The sequence below is a fragment of the Gymnogyps californianus genome, chromosome 2, assembly GCF_018139145.2.
Source record: "Gymnogyps californianus isolate 813 chromosome 2, ASM1813914v2, whole genome shotgun sequence".
In the NCBI taxonomy this organism is placed as follows: Eukaryota; Metazoa; Chordata; class Aves; order Accipitriformes; family Cathartidae; genus Gymnogyps; species Gymnogyps californianus.
Window position 1 is genome coordinate 146,302,867 of NC_059472.1, and position 23,404 is coordinate 146,326,270.

Here is a 23,404-nt window from a genome sequence, read left to right on the forward strand (position 1 = left end):
AGGATCAAGGACTGCCTTGGAGGGCTGTAGTGGGCCAGGAACAAAAGTTGACCTATATCATGTTCATACTTTGTGCAGAACTTGCGTGGACTCTAGTTTGGACAATTCATGCTCAGGTTTCTTCACCAGTCCATGATCTAGGTGAGAAAAAATATGCACGTAGAGTGGACAATGAGGGAACTGGGACACTTGTGGGAAAGAGTAAAAAACAACCATAAGACTTTGTGGTTGGTAGTGAACTTTGTGTTGATAGTGAAGGCTATTCAGTACCTACAGTATGAAGTGAAATGCAGAGAACATGTCTTGAAAATATGTGTGGTGCAATGCCCCTTGAAAGGCAAAAGGTAGTGTGATTTTTTAAAAAGTCATTTCTAAACATCAGTATTGCCATTTTTGATAAGTGGATTTCAGAGCATAGAAAACAGTGTGAAAACAAGGAAATCACATGAGAAGCCAGGAAAACATATTGTCCATTGTGCAAACCTTCAGGGATAATTTCATGTTTTTAGTTCAGTTCTTTGCTAAAGAAATTGCCCTTTAGTTCAGTGCTATTACGATACTTAATATTATGAAGCTATAATCCACTCTGTGGCAACAGAAATAATTTATTCTTTGTGTTATTGTTTTATTGGTATGCAGTGGAAGACTTGTCATGATGTCATCAAGTCACAACGTATGCGCAAAGGGGACCAAGAATAAGAATTTCTAAGCTATCTTAACAGTGCCTTTTCCAGTCAAAGTTGTATTCTTAATTTCACATCTGTCATTTCCTTGGAATTTTTTTTTTTGGGGGGGGGGGGAGGACAAAGGGGACAGGGGTGATTGTGTTTTACCTTTGTTCCCTATTTACATGCAGAAAGCTCAAAGGAAATCGCACAAGCTAAAAATAACGTTTCTATACACCACTGAACTGTCAAGTACTGCCCACGTTTTAAATACAGAAAACCTGAAGTAATGAAAGGTTTTCACCACCTTTCACAACCCACAACCCGCAACCAACTGAGAGACTGTGTTGAGTCGTTTGAATTTGAGGGGAATCATGTAAAGTAGGAATTTTGCTTTCCTGAAAATTAAGAGTAGTGTCTTAAATTTGTTATTGATATTACTATATCACTTATCAGGACTTGCTGAACAGAAAAATGAGACTTGGATAACTTTGCAAAGAGAAGGAAAATGTTAGTGACTTTTTTCTCATTCCTTTACTGGATCTAGAAGCCATCTTTGAAAAGGTGACAAGAAGATGACAGGAAAGCAGTACTTCATTGAAGCTTTAATTAAGTCTTCTTCCATAGTTCTATGCTTTACATCAAACACAGGGGGGGTTGTATTATTTTTTATAATCTTTCTATGTTATTGGGTGTACTTATAGCAGAATCAAGAAACAATGTAGAAATTCTACTCCCGCTGTAGTATATAGCAAAACTCTCATTATCTCTAATGAAGACAGGACTTCATGGCAAGTCATATGTTCTGATGATATCCCCATGTTATTTTTTTCTTACTTTGAGAGGTTAAGGCCATATGTGTGGATGTAGGAGTAGTAATTCTATATAGCTTACTATCTCAGTCAGGCAAAATCCTTTGGATAAGAAAAGGTCCACATCTTTAGGCAAAAGATGTAATAGTGATCCCCGTGCTCACTAGCATTTTCTGCTAAACAGATAATTGACTTGGTTGCTGACACAAATGTTTTCATAAGCATTGAAAAGAAAGCGATGCATGTCTTCTCTCGGGATACTCCTTAGCTCAGCATGGGAGAATTGCCTTAGCAGTAAGCATTGCACAGAACAGATACAAGTCTGTCCATGAAGGCCCCATTCAGGCTTCTCTGAAATGTGGAGATGTCTTTATGCAGCCCTTGACATCTTGACATGCTCCAGGGTACAAGAGGGAGGGACAAAAGTACTCAGGTCATAACAAGCCATCCTGGTCAATGTGGGGGACATCTTTTAGGACCATAAGTCCCAGGAATTTAACTGGGACTAATTTAATTTAATCAGAATTTAGTTTGATTTAGTCAGAAACCTGCAATTTTATTATTTATTTATTTATTTATTTATAAAATCTGCGGAAACAGTGGTTGGGAGAAAGAAATGTATACATTATGTAGTGTATAAGTGAATATGTGTGTAAGCTGCTGAACCTGCATACACCTGTCATGGAAGATCACCCTAGCAGCAAAAACACACTTACGATAAAGGACTGGTGATGAGATTCCATCTGAAAGTAGTTCAGGGTACCGTAATATGAATAGAGTCAGTAAAGACTGATCATGAAAGAACATCATCAGCCTTGCCTTTGCTTTGCTATTCCCATACTACAACTCACCCACTTTCACTGGCATGTATCCTTGTCAAAACAGCCTGTCAGTTAGCCTTTGGATCCTTAAACTGCCTGCATAATTAACCACAATGGTATTAGAAATGAATGATGCTCTAAAAAAACCCCCTAAATCTATAGAGGAACACTAAAGGGACTTGTACCTTAGAGGTGGGAGAAAATTTACAGTATCTTTTGGGGTTTTTTTTTGGACTAGATTTGGCCTTGCCCAGTTAACCATGGATGTTTTAGTATTGTCTGTGAGTATATCCTTATCTATCAAGTATTTTCATTACTTAGTGATTTTTAATTAATTAGAAAAAATATCATTATCCATCCTCTTCAGGGAAAGAAAACATTTACATTTTTAATATTACAAAAAGTAGACTTGCTAAAGGATATATATGCATTTTTGGGCCCCTGTAGCCAACTGAACAGAAATTAAATTGATTTTGAGACTGAAAAATGTCTTCAGATTTAAAGGGGATTTAGTCCATTTTTCTGTGTTTTTTGTGGGTTTTGGTGTGGGGTTATTTTAACGCTTCATATTTACAATCTGGGTTGCTTTCGAAAATAATCTCATTCAGCCATGATCTTGTAAGATAGAGGATACTTCTGTATATCTTTGTAGATGAAGTTAAAACTAACCTTGACCTTAAATTGGATTAAATATAGCTTTATCATTATAGTTACTAGACAGATGTTTCCCAAGTGGGCAGGCTAACCATGTTGTTTTATAAAGCTAGAATCTCAGAAATTTTTAGGCACTGACTATATACTACTTCTGCAATAATTCTTCCAACATTAATATTACAGATTGAAAACAGCACCTTTTCTCTTAAGTGAAGTTTTGTGGCCTTAATACAGCAAAGTACTGATTCCCAGAATATGTGAACAGTTATTAATATTATCCTTGTCAGCAGTCCCACCAACATCAGTGAAGAGTCTGAAACAGGATAGAAATGTGGTTCTTCCCTGCGCTTTAGAGAAATGCTTGGAAAAATATCATAAATCAGCATGAGGGTTCACAAGCTTATAGTGAAGTCTGATAAAGTGCTTTACTGAACTAGAACTAGTGTTTTTCAGTATCTTGAAAAACTGAGCACTGTAAAACACCAAATATTTGACACAAGATTTTTCATATTTGATGTGTATTACCTTAAGATCATCGGTGAGAATTCATTTGGACACCTGTGTGAAAGGACTTTATTTCAGCTTTCGAAGTCTTGAGACATTAACTTCTAATGCATTTTTGATGGACACAAAAGGAAGGGGCTGATGGGCTTTGAAGACGGGCAGTGGAATCTCGAGCTTTTCTACGTGTATCGTTAAAATGTTGTGGTGATCTAATGTTGATAATCTTTCCAGCAGCTGATGTCTCCACTTGTGCTTGCTTTGGGGGGCAGAAGGGCTCCATGCTATGCGTAGTAGCCCTGACTGCCTAGTCATTCCTCCATGAGGGCGAAAGCTGGAACATGCTGTGGCACCCTTTCTGCCAGTGCACCCAGTTTTTTTTCCCAAGAGAAACCATGGTGTGGAAGGTACAGAGGAAAAGTTCAGTGCCATGTAGTCAGGATGTAACTACTGGATGCCTAGATGAGAGATTTGGGAAATGGTCTCAGGATCCACAGTGCCTACTCCTTTGATGACAGCTGAGAAAGTGGAGAAGCAAAACCAGGGAAGAATAAATTATCATGTTTGGACTCACTTATCAAAGAAGACAATAAGTCTTATTTGACATGAACTAATAACTGAAGAAGTCAAAATTAAATCTAAATTTCTCAGATTTTTTTTAAATCACAATTTTTCTCAAAAAATTGTGTTTGCTTGGTAAATAGTTTCCCTTTTTTAGGTACTTCTTGAGATATCATTATAGAAATATGTTCATGTGTTCTTGAAAAAATCATCCTACGGTGAAGACTTATTGTGACATGATTGTTGGATGAAGATATCTTGACAAAAAGGATCTTGAAGCAAGAAATTTTGATACAGATTTCATGCAATTCGTGGTTCTACGGCTTGTCCTTTATCTGTAATTACAAAAAGTTCCATCATCTCATAAGAAATTGATTACTGTTCTTGATGAAAATTTATGAGACATTTTCCTTTATTTATACACAGCATTAAAACACAGGAGTAGTTTACTTCAGAGATATGCAGAGAAATGTATATGACTTTCAATCCTGCATTTGCTTTCAGTAAGTTATGACAAAAGCTTTTGATGACAGTGTTCTGTCAGTTATTTGTACTATTATCTACTTGTGTCGTTGTTCTTTCCTCTTCAAACCAAATCACATGGTTTCTTGCCAGAAATCATCACAGCAAACCTTGTCAAAATTAGCATGCTCTAACTACTAATAAAATCACTCAGTAACACAGTTGACACTTCCTGTGACAAACCTGAGATATTATTTGGCTATATTACTAGGTAAATACATCAGAACTAATATCACTATTTCCTAGACATTCAGAAATCTTCAGAATTTTGAATACCACACAGTTTTTGGAATTAATTCCATTCTAGTTTAAACTATGCTTGTATGGAAATTAAGATTTTATTTCTCTAACCTTCAGTAGGAATTGGCTAGTGACAGAAATGAGCACTACGGTAAAAATGGAACATTTGTACAGAACAGTATTACTCATTGTAATTCCTCTATTAACACTTGTCATAATGTTCCTTCACCCTTCAAAAACCTATTTTGTTCAAAATCTTAAGGGATCAATCCTTTTCTGTATACAGACTCATTCTAATACATTTTGCTTTTCATGGAGGTTTTTTTCCCCCTTTTTATGTAGCATACCTTTTGCTACCTTTATAGATTTCATTGAGACTGGATCTCTAGAGTTCTGAAAATTTGAGAAATTGGGAACTATTTATCCTCATTCAAATAATAAATGAGATGTGAAATGAGCTTCATGGTAGATGAGTTCCCTGGAGGTTGTTTAATAATAGCTTATGAAGTTTGCACAATTTCAGCTGGCAAATTCATTTAAGTGGTCAACATTTAACCACAGCTGCAGAGAGACTAAGTTTTATACTACAGCACTAACTCAGAAATTGGTCCTATTTTCGGTTTTAAGTCTATACCTACATCTCTGTCACATTTTCTGTGTTACTGAGTTCATGCTATATGCCAAAGTGTCAGACTCCCCAAGTAAGTACATAAATAAATAAATAAATAAATAATTTGGGTGGGGAGATTTTAAGCAATACAATCATAATCATCATCATAACAATAAAGAGGTATCCTGAATTGAATTACCCCTGCAGAACTGTGTCCTGCCACTTCTATCTTTGGATATTTTTATGCCCTTAATAAAAGTATTCCTTCTTAAGGTGCAGGAGTGCAACCTCCTCCAGGGAAAGGTTGGTGGAAGATGATATATAAAGATGGCCTCAGACTGTGTGAATGTTGTGGCTGCAGAGATGCGCACAGGGAGCTATGGGGAGAGAAGCCCCTCAACCTACTGGTTAACATCCATCAGAGCACATCACAACCCCACAGAAAAATAGTGTAGTTTTGAGGGGGCTTGGGTTTGTCTTAGTAATAACTGTGTAAGTTGACTTAACAAGCCCTCTGCCTCTTTGTCTGAATTTTAGCTCATTTATGAGTAACTAATTGTAAGTAGTTAATCATTCATGCTTTGAAAACAAAGCGAAAATTTTATTTAGACTGCTGTGTGTTTACCAGTCAAAATTACACTAAAAGAAATTTTGTCATTTTGGAATAATAAATTTTCTTGCATAGCATTTCCAAATAATAGATGTCTTGATTTGTCCTGTTTCTAAGCATTTTTATGCTATTGGTACCAATACTGTAGCATTGCCCCCATTTTAAACTAAACAGGAAACAAAAGACTGAGGTAATATTGTAAAGAATATTTGTGGGTATTCTGAGGGAAAAATAAGAATCCCATACTGAGATGAGAGCAGTAAGAAGCAATGCTGTCATTTACTGTTGTCATTCACATTAGATACATTTTATGCTAAAATAGCCCATCTTCAGCATATCCATAGTAAGGTACATATATCCATCTTCTTTTAGTATACTCATATATTTTGTCTAATGGACATAATCTGTAAATGAAACGTAATCATTTTTATTTACTCTGGTGATGTCAGTGTCGGTAATAAATCTGCTATTCACACAACTTCAGAATAGCAGAAACAGATTTGTCAGTGTTAACATATTAAGACTGATATTATTCTTTTACAGTGTTAAGGCCATTGCTTGCACCTTTTAAATATTTTTTCCTCCTGTTACATGTTAATAAATTTAAAGTGTGACTTATTAAAGATCTGCATATGTACCAGGTGAACAACGGTTCTTAGTGTGTAGATGAATTCTCTTATTTCCCTCAAGTTACTGAGAAGCTTGTTTAATATATAGTGCTGATTTCTGAAACTGGAAATCATTTACAGGACTTCATTTACTATAGGACAAAAGAAATACTGAAATGTAAAATGCAAGAATATATTTTTGAAATGGCATTTGATATAAGGATGTTTCCAAAATACCAATGATATTTGATTAAAATAATTGAAACATATCTGCTCACAAGTGCCTCACATCTTCAAGTTCAGAGCGGTGCTTCATTACTTGTTGAAAATAAGCTTTCTTTGCAAATAAAATTGCAAATAAGTAAATTACAACAAAAATATCAGAACTATCAGAACTGTGAAAGAGTATTGCAATATTTTTGCCACTATTTATACTTCATTCCTTTGTAGGAATTGTCTATTGAACTGAGGAACAAACAGTGAAAAATGTATTTGAAATTTTATGCAGTATTCCAGAATAATCTGGAAGCTTGGATGTGTGTGTGTGTGTGTGTGTAAGATGTGACATAAGTATTTTTAAAAAAATGGCAAAGAAATTACTTTAAGATTTGAACTCCACTGGATCAGCAAAAATGTTTATTTATCTTTTTTTAAAATGTATGGTTTGAGGAGGCTTTTTTTTTTTTTATGAATAGGGATTTATAAATTAGTTAAATAAAGAAAATTCTTACTAAAACTTTCCCTGATCACCTGCCTGGATTTTTACCATTCAGCAACAGTCAGAAGAAAAGAGGCTTATTCAGTCATCCAGACAGCATTTCACAAATACTAACCTCTCCCATTCCTTGGCAGTAGACAATAACGAGAAAGTAAGCCTATACAGCATTGGCAACCCTAATGAAATAGTAGAATATTTTTCTTTAAAAGGTTCCATAGGACATCTCTAACCTGCTTAATTGTTTTCATCACAGTGGGATTTATATAAAGATATATAATTTATTTACATGTATGTTATTATAATTAATCATGGTTAATGTTAGTACAATAAGTACCAAAGGAGCTTATCATAATATGCCACTTATGATAATGTCTTGCCATCATTTTATATAACAATGAAGTTTCAGTGGATTTACACGATTGTGAAGCCACCCATTCTGTTATGGTTCACTGTGATTAATGTGACCACCAGTGAAAACTGACAATAATTAATCTCTTTTGTAAAGTGTCACTAAACAGAATATATCCCCTAGAACACATTGAATCTCATTTTAAGTGTGAAATGTGGTAAATGAGTCCTCTATCAATTGATATGAAATATTTAATGAGAAGTGGAAGTCTACCAGACCCTGAAAAACGCTTTTGTAATTCTTACTTCCCTAGATCTTGGTGAAGGGTACCGTAGGAGATGGTTTCACTGGAGACATTGGACTTGATGACATGTCTTTTCTCGGCTGTACTCTTTACAATGGTAAGAACAGAGCTAAAGTGTACATATCCTAGCTGTGAGCTGATTCTTTGCTGTCATTTGTAAATATTGCTACTGGAAAAGCAAAAACCAGATCAAATTGTGACTCATGCCTGACAAGGAAATCCAGACTTGTTTTCCTGCTTCTCAGACCCTCATATCCAGGCATCAGCACAAAATAGTTTCTGCTGTGCACATAAGGTCCAAAAGAGACCCTCAGTAAGAAGTGTGCAGGTTCTAAACTCTTTGACAACTTGATTCCTAGAAGGAAAAAGAAACTTAACTGTGTGTAAACAAACTCACCTTTCATTCAGCAAACTCAGTTTGATACAGCCTTCCCCCCCCAATAATTCTTAATGTTTTTACTGTGCCAATTGCTTTCAAGTTACAGCACACAAACAGTTCAGATGACAGAGCAGTCTCTCCTCAGAAATCGTTGCTACTTAGGGTGGTATAATGTCTACAGAATTGTAAAATACTGTATCCCAAAATACACGTACTTCAAGACACCAGATTCCAGACCTGTCACTTCATCATAGAAGGGATTTTAAGAGGACTAGTGTTAGCTGCAGCAGGCATTACTGTGTTATATATGGTGCGACAGTTGATGTGCATTCATAATAGGGCTGTAGAACAGCAAACAATTTAGAACAGTGTCTGAATATTAGTATCCTAGCACTAACTCTAAAACACCCTAGAGCAGATGCATTTTATTCTGCTACTCCAAAAATTTCTTGTAGATATAATTAGGTCTACTAGGAATATCAAGTGTATATGACATGTTTCTTCTGCAGATAATTATCTCACATTTTACCAAGTTTATACAGTGTACAACGTTTATTATAACATTTTAAATAGAAATTTTTTTGTAAATACTCAGTTAATGTACAATGCCTTATATTTGAGGAAGAAAACCTTGAAAGAACTAATGAGAAAATCCCTACATGTTTTCAAATGAGATATGAAAAAAAGTTTAAAAAAAAAAGAAGAAAGTTGGAAAGTACAGAGGGTCAGAGTTTCAAAGTTCATAAATAAGAAAAAAAAAGCTCATTTTATGTGGAGAGATAAAACAAAAATACTCAATTATAATGGTGGACAGATCTGAATAAAAAACAGTTTTTGTGTTCTGTGCATTTTTAAAATGCTTTTAGTATTGAGAGCAATTTTTGAGACACTCCAGGGTCCTGCCTCTATTTGACTTCCTCCACACCATAAAAAAATCCCAACAACCAAAAAAGAGTCAAAGAGAAAGTGGGAATAGTCTGCAAAATAGTCAATAGCTATGGCATATTCCACCATATTTAACACACGTTGGATCAGGGAAGAAAAGCAGGTCCCTGCACCCTAGAATTAAGCACTAGCTGCTGAGTTGCTCTTGTTCCACTTCAAATAACCAAGTACTGACCAGGGAGAGATGGCCTTGATAGCTTGGTGGTAAAGTCCCTCATAACTAATATTAAAGGTGTTGAAACTTGAGCATACTGCTTTGATGCATCATTTGAATGCCCTAACCAAAGGCTATTCAATGATGCTTGCTCTGGACAAAATGGTGTTTCATAAATTATAGAAAATGAATTATTTCAAAAGAGAGAAAGGAGTGGATTCTCCTTTCTTTTCAGGTATCGTGAAGCTTGTGGTACTTCAAAATTTCTTCTCCTGTTCTAGTGGATTAGGAGCAGAGACTTGAATGTGGCATTTATATTTAAAAATTTCTGATCGGTAAGGTCCTTGCTATTATTATGAGTTGTAGATACATTTATTGTATCATGCAATTATTCCTTCAAAAGGTTCCTCCCCCTAAGTCTTTTGTTTGAGTCTTAGGATATTATGGGACTATCATTCATTTGATTGGAGTATAATTCATTTGATGTCATAGATGTGTTTTCTACCTTACAAAATAGAAATGGCTCTTGCTCATGGGGAATTTATTATTAATCTTAGTGCTCCAGACCTCAGGGGAAAAAAAAATTCCTCGCTGTCCGTGACACATTTTATATAAAAAGTCTTCACACGTACTTTTTAATTAATTCAGGTGTATTGCTCAGGTGCATTGGGCACTACAGCTAATAATTTCATTAATGATTAAATTTAAAGAAGGAGTTATATAATGAAAATTCCTTTTAGGGACAATAATAGCAAGGGTTTTCAAGAAATGAGAGTAAGCCTGAAGAAAGGTGCATAGTAAAGAACAGGAGGAAAGGCAAAGACAATTGATTTGAAAGAAGTGGTAATGTGTTTGAAACATAAAGGAAGTGGTGGAACAAGATGATGACCTCAGAATAATTTTTCTAATGAGAAAAAAATATTTTTTTCAGTGATGAAATTACAAGGTAAGAAGGTTACATAGTAATCTCCACAGTCACTTACAGTAATCAATGTGTTAAAGCCATTATCATCAGAATAATCTGTTAGGCTTGGTTCAGAGGGAAATTAAGTTTTTGTGATTGTTCTGTCAGTCTCCATGGCATTAGCTTTTTGAAATGACTCACTGACTTAATCCAAATTTGAAAGACAGGTAAGAGGTGTAAATAAATTCCTGCAAGTGTCGAGGAATGTATGAATGGTGGTTGGCTAGCATGACCAACTTAGTGCTTTCCACTGAAGAAATGTTCAGTTCAGTTCCTGCTGGGCAGCATTTAAGTCATTCAACTTGGCTGCCCAGGCATGTTTCCAGTAAAGCTATACCCTTGAGAAAGGGTGGGAGTGGCAAGGGGAGAAATCATTACAAAACTAGAATGCCTTCGTCCCATCGCTCAACATTTTGTTGATTTGTTTTTCAAAGGAAACTTGCCAACAATCTCTACAACTACTTCAGCAACTTCAGTTCCTGCCACACTCCCCATGAACAACTGCACAGAGAAGGAGTTTGTCTGTAGAGCCTCTGGTCATTGCATCCAGATGATCCAGAAGTGTGATTTTAGACCTGACTGCTCTGATAAGTCTGATGAATCAGCTTGTGGTGAGTGTACTAAATCTTGTACTTTGCTACCTTATTAGTTTGCAGCTGTTAAACACATTGCTTTAACTACTCTGTATTTACCTTTGTAATTTGGTATTAGCACCTAGATGCTATTTTTAATGTGATTTTCCCCAGAAAAAGAATAACATTTTGCTCTTAATATGGGAATCTGAGACGTTATGCACTTTCTGCCTTACTACTGAAATGGTAGGGGGCTGGAGGGAGGGGAAGGAGTCCTCAGTTCCCCAATGATTGGTAGCTATACATGACAATTTTTTTAAGCCAGCATAGTTTCTCAAATTAAATGACCTATGACATATTTAAATTTTTCAAATGTTCACTAGTCCAGACTGGAAGAGAGAATAACTTTACAGATTCATGTTTGGGGCGCACATCTTGGAGACTTGGGTCCACTTCTTACCTATTTCAATGAATATGGGTTTTGGGGGTTTTTTTATACAAAGTATTTTCATCAGCAGTAATGACTGTGAAATTCAGCCTACTCCACACAGAAGTGAGTCCCAGCCTGTAAACTCCTAAAACTCCGATGCTCAGATGGGAACACTGGAACTAGGACAATGGACAGGGTCACCACATGTTGTCCATAGAGGTCTAAGACATTTGTTGATTGTTTCTGAGTTGCAGCAGTTCACACTATCAGGGAGTGTAGTGATAGGATGAGGGGTAATGGTTTTAAACTGAAAGAGGGTAGATTTAGATTAGATATTAGGAAGAAATTCTTTACTGTGAGGGTGGTGAGACACTGGAACTGTTTGCCCAGAGAAGTTGTGGATGCCCCCTCCCTGGAAGTGTTCAGCACCTGGTTGGATGGGGCTTTGAGCAGCTTGATCTAGTGGAAAGTGTCCCTGTCCATGGCAGGGGGGTTGGAACTAGATGATCTTTAAGGTCCCTTCCAACCCAAACCATTCTATGATTCTATGATTCTATGATTTTAGAAGAAACTGTCAATGACTTTGTTTTGCCTTAAAGCACAGTACTTGAAAATGCTGCTGTACCGAAGCTGATTAACGAGGGGGACAGACATCTAGAGACAGAGACCTCATCAGCCTTTGCAAGCTAAACTATTCTCACTGAAGATCAAAACTCTGCATTCTTTACACATTGTGTAAGGAAGTCAATTACCTCTCTCAGGGCTGAGGGCTCAATGAGGAAAAATAACATTAGACTCCCTCTGTCTATTTCTTATGTGGGAGTAACTCTGGAAGAAATGAATCTGATATATAAATATCACTGGCTAATTTCCTATAGTGTGAAAAAAACACCAACCATTGAAATTCTGCCCTGAAAAATAAATGCAGAGCCCTTTGGATAGAACTTTTTTTGCCCCCCTCAGAAATTTACATTATCTTACAAAACCTCCTTTCCTTCTGAGAGACATAAATACTGTGGAGAATACACCTTTACATATTTGCTCTGTCTGAAGTCTCCCATCACTACAGCAATGATGGCAATTTATCACTCAAATGACAATGCTGGAATAGGAGTTAAGTGTGTCCTGACTGAGCACAGAAATATGTTCTTGGGAAGGTGTTATCTTTCTCAAAGGCATTTGAAACATAATGTTTATAAAACATGTTAAAAAAGGGGAATAAACACTTAATATTATGGCACTCATCATCCTTAGGAAACGTCACAAATCTTTATATGAGTAACCCATGAGATCACACTGGCTGTGGTTTGCTTCCTTACTGGAGATATACAAGCTATAAATCAAAACTCCCTCCCTCCTTGGTCTACGATTTTTAGCCTCCAGGGAAGGAAGCATCAGGCACATTCTCCTAACACACTATGATTTCTTGATGTAGAAGTTACCTCGGCTACGCTAGCCTTTGAGCTGCGTGGGTTAAAATAAATTCTCATTTCCCTGCACGATTCTTACAGCAGTCACTTAGACTTGAGTATAATAATCTGTTTCAAAGTTCTGGAGAGTCACAGGACTCACCTTGGATCACCCAGACAAAGTTTGTGCAAAATATTCAGGAAGATGTACTGGAGAATAAATATTCATAGCAGAAAAGGAAAATAAGTGGGTTTCTTTCCCCTAAATATTCTTACAGGGGGATGCATTGTGAGGGAGGAATGGTAGTGAGCTCACATTTCTTGTCCAGTTGCTCAGGAATCAAAAACTGAGGCACAGGCGGATGCATATTTATTTAGTAAGATAACAATTCAGTATTTGACACCAATACCAAATAGCCGCGTTATTATGTGGCTTTCAGGTATTGTGGGGACTGCTTGAAATATTGATTTGTTTTTTTAGAGTTTTGGTCATGGACTTTGTACACTGTGTGCAATGAGTTGCTAATGCCAACAGTCTACATGACTGAAGAAAGAACCACACAGCAGCTGGCAGATTCATAGCTGATTAATTTTGTATGCATTTCAGTGTATATCACATGACAGATTATTAGAATGGCCTGAAAGCTGGTCAGAACACATATGAAGGTAGATACTGAGGTGTAAAAGAATTGGTATATTCCCAAAATTAGAATCTGCCTAATAGAAAAGAACATAGAAAATATAATTGATATTTTATCTATAGAGGAAAAACTATGCATGTTAGTACTGTGTAAGTATTCATGGATACTATAATTGAATCCTTTTTATTGCCATGTTGTTTACTTTATCATAACATCAATTAATGATTTCCAATTTTTATATAAACGTGAAGTATTCACTGTTCATCTCTAAAGTTATGGAAGTCTGCGACTTTGAAGATAAAAATCAGTGTGGATGGTATCAACCAGCCTTGGAACAGATGTCAGGAAATTATTCCATCCGTACCACAAACATATTCAAGTGGGAACTTGGAAGAGGGGCAAATCTCCACCCTGGGCAAGAAAAACACTGCCCATTAATTGATCATACTACGTGAGTAAAATTTTTGAGGTACTTGAATCTTTCTTGGACTGTCTGAGTTTAGCCATGTATAGATTGTCAGGGGGAAAAATTGTTCAGTTCACAGTACTGAAGCAGTTTACTGATTTATTAATGCCATGTAATTAACTGACAATCAGTGAAATAGATATACAGGATCAATAACATCAATACAACAGATGAATCAAAATACAAAATGTTAATAAACACATATAAATTTCTAAACATCCTTCTATAAATGATTCCCCAAAGTTTCAGTACCTTCCCATCCGGAGAAACACATGTGCACTCCCTCTCCCAGAGGACACAGGGTACACGTATGTTTCCCTTTATGGGAAAGCAAGTTTGGAGACATGGCTGTTGCAGCTTTATGTGTACACATGCTGCTGCCTACAATCTGTTAATACATATGCCATGAGAAATCAACCCTCCTTGTAGCACCCCAAACTGTGAGCCCACCAGCTGGATGCAGGCTATTTGCAGCATCCAGTGGGGACGATTCTCTATCTGGTCTATGCAGTGGTTGTGGCACCAGCAAGGTGACCTCTGGCATGTCAAAAACAAGTTTTGGCTGCTGCTGTTTCCACTCCATAATCTCTCCCCACTGTTACAAATTTTCATCCTACTTTTATACTTCTTTTCAAGCTGACTTCTCTTTTGCTTGAAAGCTGTATTTGCAATTCACTGGCTACTGTTTAATTTAGTTGATGGTGGTCATCCTCTTAATCAGTTTTGGGTGAATACCTTCTCAGACGGTCTTTATTCACACAGACAGTGTACGCTCACTTTTCTACCTTACTAGCTATTGTTATCCCAGCAGTTTTGCCCAAGGGTGGGCAGTACAAGTTACCCCAACAATAGGTCTTGTGAATTCTGCTGTCATTTAATACTTAACTAATGCAGTTCAAAATCATAGAATCATAGAGTGGTTTGGGTAGGAAGGGACCTTAAAGATCATCTAGTTCCAACTCCCCTGCCATGGGCAGGGAAACCTTCCACTAGACCAGGTTGCTCCAAGCCTCATCCAACCTGGCCTTGAACACTTGACTGTAGTTAGAGTTAAATTCACTTTAATTAATATTTTGCCATTTTTCTGATAAATGATATCACTTCATAGTAAAATGATAAATATTTCTGTTCTCTCAGTGAAGATTTCTAAATTAATTTTGGATTCTAGGTAGATTGATTACTAACTCCTCCCAAAGACATTCCTTTGATTTGTCTCAAGGAGCAAAAATTAGCTTTTTTCCATGGAGATTTGGGTTTACCTGTTTTGTTTTTTTCAAAAAGTAAGAAACGCGATTTAAAAAAAATGCATTAATGCAATTTATATTTCAGTTAAAGGTAACAGTTAAGAATTATTGAAACAAAACCTCTACAGGTGACTAGCAAATGTATTAAGCACAAACAACTTGCAATGTTATACAACTTCAATTAATCTGATAAGGAAATTTCTATACAGCATCATACTTCTGAATAGAAAAATGCTTGCCTAGTTCTAGTGACAGGCATGTTTACTTTCTGTGACAATAGTCCACAGAGTGCAAAAATGGACTTTAAATTAAAACCACTCCAACAGTCTTTGCTATATTGCTACTAGTTTAAAATGAGATTATATTGCATTTACTCAGCCTGAGAGTATTTCTATCACTATAAAAGAATCAGCTCAATATTTTAGTTTCACTGTGTACTTTATTATAATCACTGTATATTTTTACCAAGCCCTCCCTCCCCAAATCCTCATTCAACAATAGCAAAATAGAATTACAGTGCTACCTAATTGTTTCAAGGTCTCTGCATTGTATATATAAAGGAAGTATATTCCGTAAAAAAAAGCAACTATTTATGATAAATTGGCTGTCAAATCTTTCTTTGACTGCTATTTAATTGTTACATACTAGCTGATACCAGCACTGTATGTGTACTTAGTAAATCCTCTCACAGCCTTTCCACTACAGATTTGCATTGGCACAGTGATACATGAAATTGTATTACTGTTTTTCAACATATTTTCAGGGTTTAATGCAACTAACAGTATATTGATAAGGACTGATGAAAGGAGAAGGTAAATGATCCATAGAGATTGCAGTTTTCAGGCAACACTGAAAAGTATTGCTGTTGTGATGTTTCACATAAGAAGTAATTTGGTTGTACTGTTTCCCCATTCCCTTTGTTTATTGGCCTATAGAAGAGAACAGGAGAATGATGTTTCCAAATTACAGCAGGAGATGCAGAGCAGCAGTTTTGTTGAATTAAAACCCTGCAATGTTTTGTTTTATTTTCTCATCCATTTTCCCCAAATTTCCATGGAGTTAGATGAGAGAAGCTGTAATACTGCAATCCTGTGTGTTTATTAAAATAAAACTTGCAGGATTATGTTTAGAAATGTTTAGATTCATCCTGATGCAAGAGTGAGTGACAGTGCAGCTTAGAATGAGTTCTTTCAGCAGAAATACCTGTGAATAGTTGGAGATTCAAACCATCTGCTTCCCATAGAATATGTATTTGGGCTAGCCACATGTAGGATGATGAATTGTAAGACGGAGGTGTGAGTCTTTGAAGCTGTAATGACATTAATTAAGTGAAAGTAATGACTTCCAAAATGGAGGACAGAACAGCTTGTATGTGCGTATATAAGCCCAAGGCTGGAGGAATAGAAGCCGTTATGGGAGTCTGCTATGGCAGCTTGACAGCCGTTGGCGTAAGCTGGAGAAAGGCTGGCACGTGTTTTGCAAAGAGCTAGGTGACATTGGCATTGTGCGCTGAAAAGACCGTTATGTGTTTAAGAATGTAGAGCTCTTATGGCACGTTTCTACACTTAGCAAATGGGAATTCTCTACTGGAGTTAGGTTTCTAAATGCTATAATAATGAAAGTATCAAGTTGTGTAGGCTTAAACAAGTATATAGAATAGACACCAGCAAATAGATAACTCCATAAATTTATTTCCTTTTTAGAGAAACTGGTTAGTGATGTAGCAAATTCTTTGACATTATTAATGATATTTGGGTACAACTGTTATATGAAAACTTTGTAGGCACTTAATTGATATGATAATTCATACTCAAATCTGTCGTCAAAACTAATGAATCAAAACAAAAAAGGATGTGGAACTAAAATTCTAAGCTCACATGATAATTATTGCTGTGTAAATAGCTCCCTTGATAACTATATGTTTAACACATCTGTCTTGTTTTTGTGTCTGCTTTTCAGACAATCATTATCAGAATTTAGCACAGGAAAAATTAGGAAAAATTAAAGGCTTTAAGTAATATACTTAAGCCCAGCAGTTTTTTCAGCAGTCAAGAGATGTTTTAAAGCTGAGAGTCTAAGAACTTCAAAATAGGTGAAAAAAATTATAATCCCACAGGACATTACTCATGAAACTTTGGAAAGGAGAAAGCTGAATTTAACTACTTGAAAGCACTTCTTTTTTTCATACTGCATTTCACTTAGCTGATATAACCAAAATCCAGAAACATTTCTGTTATATTGCATGTACAAATTACCCTTGTTCTGTGCCATTGAGCCTGACAGAGAAGAGACAATAAAAGGAGCATTGAAATCTACATTGAAATGTATTTTTGAGTACATGGTAAATACTAGGTAGTCTCCAAAACAGTTAAGTCCAGTTAAGGAATAGCTTGTGTGAAGGAGTCAGAGACTCGATCGACTATGACCTGGAAAGTGTTGTGCAAGGAATGTTGAGACAGCCTTATATGCACAAAGCTTTATTTGGAGCATCCATAGCTGGATACATTGACTCTAAATGTAAGATTTTATCTTTGTAAAAAACATAGGAGATAGAGGGAAAACTGTCTCCAGTGGCCAGACAGGAAGAGAAGCAATAGGGTGTTTCACAGATGAGGATCCTCTCCAGCACAGGATATTTCCCCCTCTAACTCTTTTTCCATAGCAGCTATACAGTTTTCATCAGGACTGAACTGTCTCAGGATTTGTGAGGTGCAAGGGCATGAAACAACCCATAAGAACAACAAAGGGAAAATCATTGCTGCAGCAGCCTCCTAGTGCCTAGGTGGAAGGGTGCAAAGTTGGAAGTCAAAGGCAAACTGTAGAGTTGCAAATGGGAGAATGAGAGGAGCCAAGGCCACCCATCCTCCAGTCACTGCAGTAGCTGCCTTGTGCTACCGAAAAGACAGCTGGAGCTCTCAGTCCTCCCAACACTCTCAACACAGTAGCTACTTCCTTGACCGTTGTAGCAGAGCTATTTTGAAGTTGCCTTGTCTTCCACCATCTTCATGCCAGTACTTTATTCTTCATTCCAGCCACCTTCTTGATTCAAGGAGTGCTTTATATCCAAAAGCAAACCTTTTAAAATCCTTTTCCGATATTGGGATAGCTTTGTCCATGTGATGTTTAGATATAGCCCTTGAGACACTTGTGTGCTATATGCAGATACCTCTTTCAAAGGCTAGAAGATGACTTCTTCACTTGGATTATCCTACATGTGTCTCAAAAGTGCACGTACTCTCATATGGAGACAATATCTTCTCTAGAGTGACTTGCGATGCAGAGGTTACAGGAAGATACTTACAGTTAGCCCAGCAGTTATTTAAAACACATATTCTCTTATAAAACTGATTCAGCCAAATATTTTTCTAAAAACAGAAATTGAGCCTTTCTATCTACCCAGGAAGATGAAAGCAATATATTGTTATTTTTATATTTATTATTATATTTATATTACTACAAATAATTAAAGACTTGTTGAAAGTCTTGACTAGGTCATTAAAAAAATGTCTGTGACAATTTATTCTATAATACTTTTTTGTTTAATTAGGAATTTTTCACAGAATAAGAATTCAGATTATCAAGGTTCAGAAAACAGGTTTTCCTTTGCAGTCTTTTTTGAACAAGGTGCAGCTTAGCATATGCTTGTTCTCTAAGTGGTTGTGAAATACGAACTAATTTGTGTTAGTACTTCATTAAAGTATTAACAAAGTATCACAGGTAATCGAATGCTTTATTGTGCACACTAGTAAATATCCAGGGTGACGATAAGGCAAGAAACAAAACTATAGATATTAGACATTTGATGCTAAGTAAAAATGTAGTTACTGAGGAGTTTTCTACAGTAACATACAATTTTATACTATACTATAATGCAGAAAATTGCTAATTAAAACTAATGCCCATTGTGATTAGAAATTTTTGTGGCTTTTTCACCTTGAGCTTGGTTATTTGAGAAGGAAACTCATTCCTCTTGTTTCCTTTTGCCTTCAACCTCACAGAATTTACAGAGATATGACAAAATGCTAACGAGATGTGGCAGGTTCAGATGAGCCATGGAAACACCATGAATTAATCTCAGCCCTGTGTCAGTCAGAAGCCATCAGACTAAAATCTCCAATGGAGAAAATCCAACTAACAGCCACTGACTGTTGTGTTATGATCAGAACATGGAATCTTTCATCTCTGATGCCATTGGCTTTGTGTGGTGGTTGGTACGCTGCAGTGCTTTTAAGAGCCATTGGTAAATCTTGAGAGAGTTTGAACAGAGATTCTCTGAGAGCAATGATGCTGACAGAACAAAGGAAAAAAAAAGAAAAGGGGATTAGACTGGTTAATAACATACTAATCTGTGCTCTACTGTTCAACTGTAAAGGTTTATTTGTTTGTGGTTAAGTTTATTAGGCTTTAGTTTTCGATATCAGCTGTTCTGTTATTTTAGCCTTCTGCTTTTTTAAGGTAGCCTCAAACCAATGATACAGTTTCTGCTCTCAAGGGACCCAGCACTTTCTGCAGTTCTAAAGACACGTCTCTGCACTTTTAGAAGACCTACAGCTCAGAGGTTTAGAGATTTGCAAAATTTGTAAATGCATGAGCCATACAGAAAGGCACAACTGTATTTACAGGAGTATGCAGTGATCATGTTTTGTCTGAGCAAGAAATATTTTTTTTTAAACAGTTGTTACTACTTCCAAAAAGTTGTTCTGCTCAGTTGGTGAGAGAAGGAAAATGGGATTCGAAGTGCTTCATCAGATTTGTGGCTCATTAGCATTGTGCACTTTCCTCTGATTATAAACTGTGTGTCGGCACCACAGTTCAGGTGTGACTAGAGCTGATGTGGATACAGCTGCTCCAGCCCAATTTTAGCTACCACTGGTTCTGATTGCCATAGCATGGGAGTATAGGCATTCAGCATGATACACAAAGTTGTCCTGGAGTGCTAAGCAAAGACTTGGGTGGTTACACCTCACTCATCTCTACTCTGCTGTGATTACCCTATATCTCTAAAGCACTGGATTTATGTTGATGTGCACCAATTTTCCAGTCTGTTCTCAAGCCAAGTCTGCATACCCATTTGTATTCTTTTCCCCATAGCTGAATAATACAGCCAGATGAATCTACAAGAAGTAATTAAGATTAATTTATGAAATTCCAGTTTCTCCTGTAAAGCCTTGTTCAGAATATACTCTGGACAGTTTATATGTGCTTTCTGTTTTAAATTTCTTTATCAAAACTCTTATAAAGGAGATTTCTGCTTCTCTTGAACTTTTAGCAAGTGATATATTAATTAACAGAGTAATGGAATTACCATATACCTTTTTTTCCCATGAATTTCTTTAAAAACAAATCTCTAAGTTTTTCTCATGTAATCAGAACCTCTACTTTGTAGATGTAATCCTAAAAGCAACCTAAATGTATGGACTGATTTTTAAAGGACTGGTGGACATCAACAAAAAGCTGTCTTCATTATTCCAACCAAAAGGATAAAATAAAGCTCCTGAGATGAAACATCTTCCTGAAGGCACAAACCAAGCCTCATTGCAATATACTACAAGAAATGTTTAATACACCAATTCTGTGTTTGTCATTTTATATGGATGGGTGTCTGAAGAGTTTAACATATTTCATTACCATATATTTATGCTGAACTTGCTGTCTCATTCTGTTTAGGCTGTGCTGACTAGTATTCTTTAAGCAGGAATTGCTTGAAGGCACTGAAATTAATGACAATGCTTTTGAATGAGCCTTTTCGACATGGAGAGTATAAATGATACCTGAGAGGACTATAGTTAGTTACACTTATGTAGAAGTAGAGGAAAAGTATGAGCTTTATGTGATGCTTTTACACTCCATAGATCTGTTCTCAATAGTATTATTTACTTTATTACTTAAATAGTATTAGTATAGTATTAGTATAGTATAAATTAAATAGTATTATTTACTTTACTAATCTATTGATCTTGCTTGAGAACTTTATTCACAGTGAAATGAAACACACAGCATTAAGCCTCGTAGGCTCCACAGCTGTCTCTAAGAAGATGCGTATAGTACTTTTAAAGACCATGGAAAATGAAAGGAAGAGGATACCTCAGCCTTGTAAAGAGGAGTTAATTTAGCATGTTACAGTATATCTATCTATCACAAGCTCTGACAGGTATTGTGCTTCCATACGTGCAATTCTTGGGATTCTTTAGTTGAACGGGTGTAGATTTCAGAATAAAGACTTCAAGGCATCTAGAGAAATAAGGTAACAATAAACAACAAAAACTTATTTAATTCTTATATATTTATAGAATTACTAATTCACATGCTTTCAACCCCCGCCCCCCAAGTTTAAAAGCACTTTCTGAGCATATCTAATATTTCTTCTTGTTACACCCAGTAAAAAAAGGGAAGGTTACATGTGGTTGCAGTACAGTCTGAGAAGATTCCCACTGTAACCTTGTGCATAAGGTTTCTCCACCCTTCTCTTGTCCCTTTAGAACTGGGACCGTAAATTCAACTTTGAGTATCAGATGACTCCACCAGCGCTCATAAGAAACGGGCCACCTTCAGTAATGAAGTCTGGAGTCTTATCAGACTTCAGGTTAATATTATCTTTTGACTTTGTCATAATCCATTTGTAAGTGTTGTCTTATGTTGTTAGTGGCAAAGTTCAGATCAATGTATGTGGAAAATAATCTGGAAGTGCACAGCCGTCATAGTAATATAGATAATACACGTTAGTATCACCTGAAGCAATAAGTTGATTAAAAACTAAACACTAAAGACTGTACATTTAATATTTTTATAAGAGAAATCTCTATACTGTGTGTTTAATGAAACTGAGGCAAATATAATAATTCTTTTTTAGGAAAAAAAAGAAGTTTGACATTGAAAAGTGCTGAAGAAGTAATTCTAAGTTTAGCATCATCCACAGGGGGAGCAAAAGTATTCATATTACTTGTGTGTCCAACCGAAATATGTAATTGTGAAATATTAATTACTTTTAAGAATAAGCTAATTGTCAGAAATTATTTGCAGGATGATGTCAAATAACTAGTCCATTTCAAGTAATCGTAATTTAATCAAACCTAATTTTGTATGAAGAAAGAGAATATACTCAAAGTATTTTTTAGCTCTGTATATTAGGATGCCAGAGCATGGGATTAATCTCATAATGAAAATAGATTAAACTGTGAAGAATTTAATCATTGTGCATGGGTAAAACTTTACCAGCACATTTTCTTTCTGGAATTCATATCTATTATGTAAAACAGGGCATCAAAGTTGTACTCAAAAGCTTTATGTGGTACACTTGTATCATGGCCAAAGACAGGAAGTTTCTTTTGGAATTTTGACTCTGACAGTCTGATAATAAATATAACACACTTTGATTTAGTGCAAGAATTCCTTCTCACATTTGTGGTGATTTTCTTTGGAGCACCTTTCTAATCTCAGTATCCAATTACAGGTCTCAGTATGTGGCTAGTGCTTTGGTGTGTTAAGCACCTTTGGTTTTGTTCAGTTTGAATTAACCATTGAAGCTCCATCCTGTATTCATGTGCCAAAGTTTAGATGCTCAAGACAGAAAATTTTGTCTCTAACACTGTGCAAAGAATTAAGTCTATTGGCATCCAGCAATTTACAGACAGTTGTCATATTACTTTTTTGATTCTGAGTTTATCATCTGTTAATGTTAAATGTTAATGGAGGTGGGAGGTTACTAAATAAAAAATGTTTCAAATCATGGTAAAAGAACTTACTCTTTTCAGAATTACCACTGTTTGAAATTAAATTTATCACATACTGCTGTAAGTGAAGATCTGCATTCCTGACCACTGTTTGCTTTCAATTCCTTTTTAATTTTTTGAAATGTTTACAGAAATGCTTAAATATAATTGAAGAAAAGCTTTCCTTTTTTTTTTTTTCTTTCTGGATGTTAAATACAGATTTGAGTTACTGTCTACTTAAAAGCTATTATTAGTTAAGTGGTTAGAAGTGTTCCGTGGAGAACATCTTTCTCTGGTACATATTAGAATTAATTAGGTTATTGGAGTTCTTATTGTCCTTTAAGATTACTGAAAGTTACACATTTTATGACATTTTAATTTTGTATATAGATTCTTTTTCTGCAATAATATCCTCACAGCTACAGTCCTTTATTCAGGAAAGAACCCTGTTGAAGCCAATGAATATGTTATGTGTAACTCACTGCAAGACAGGGGCTGTAAAAGAACTGTTAATAT

The 23,404-nt window shown here is 35.9% G+C and overlaps 1 protein-coding gene across 1 annotated transcript in view; it reads left to right on the top strand.

The window, feature by feature from the left end:
* MALRD1 (MAM and LDL receptor class A domain containing 1) overlaps nt 1-23,404 on the top strand; it is a 295,587-nt gene that overhangs the window by 75,798 nt on the left and 196,385 nt on the right. Inside the window, exons 18-20 of the mRNA XM_050890929.1 lie at nt 7,985-8,072; nt 10,852-11,028; nt 13,743-13,920. Of these exons, the coding sequence (XP_050746886.1) occupies nt 7,985-8,072; nt 10,852-11,028; nt 13,743-13,920 (443 nt within the window). The remainder of the gene's footprint in view (nt 1-7,984; nt 8,073-10,851; nt 11,029-13,742; nt 13,921-23,404) is intronic.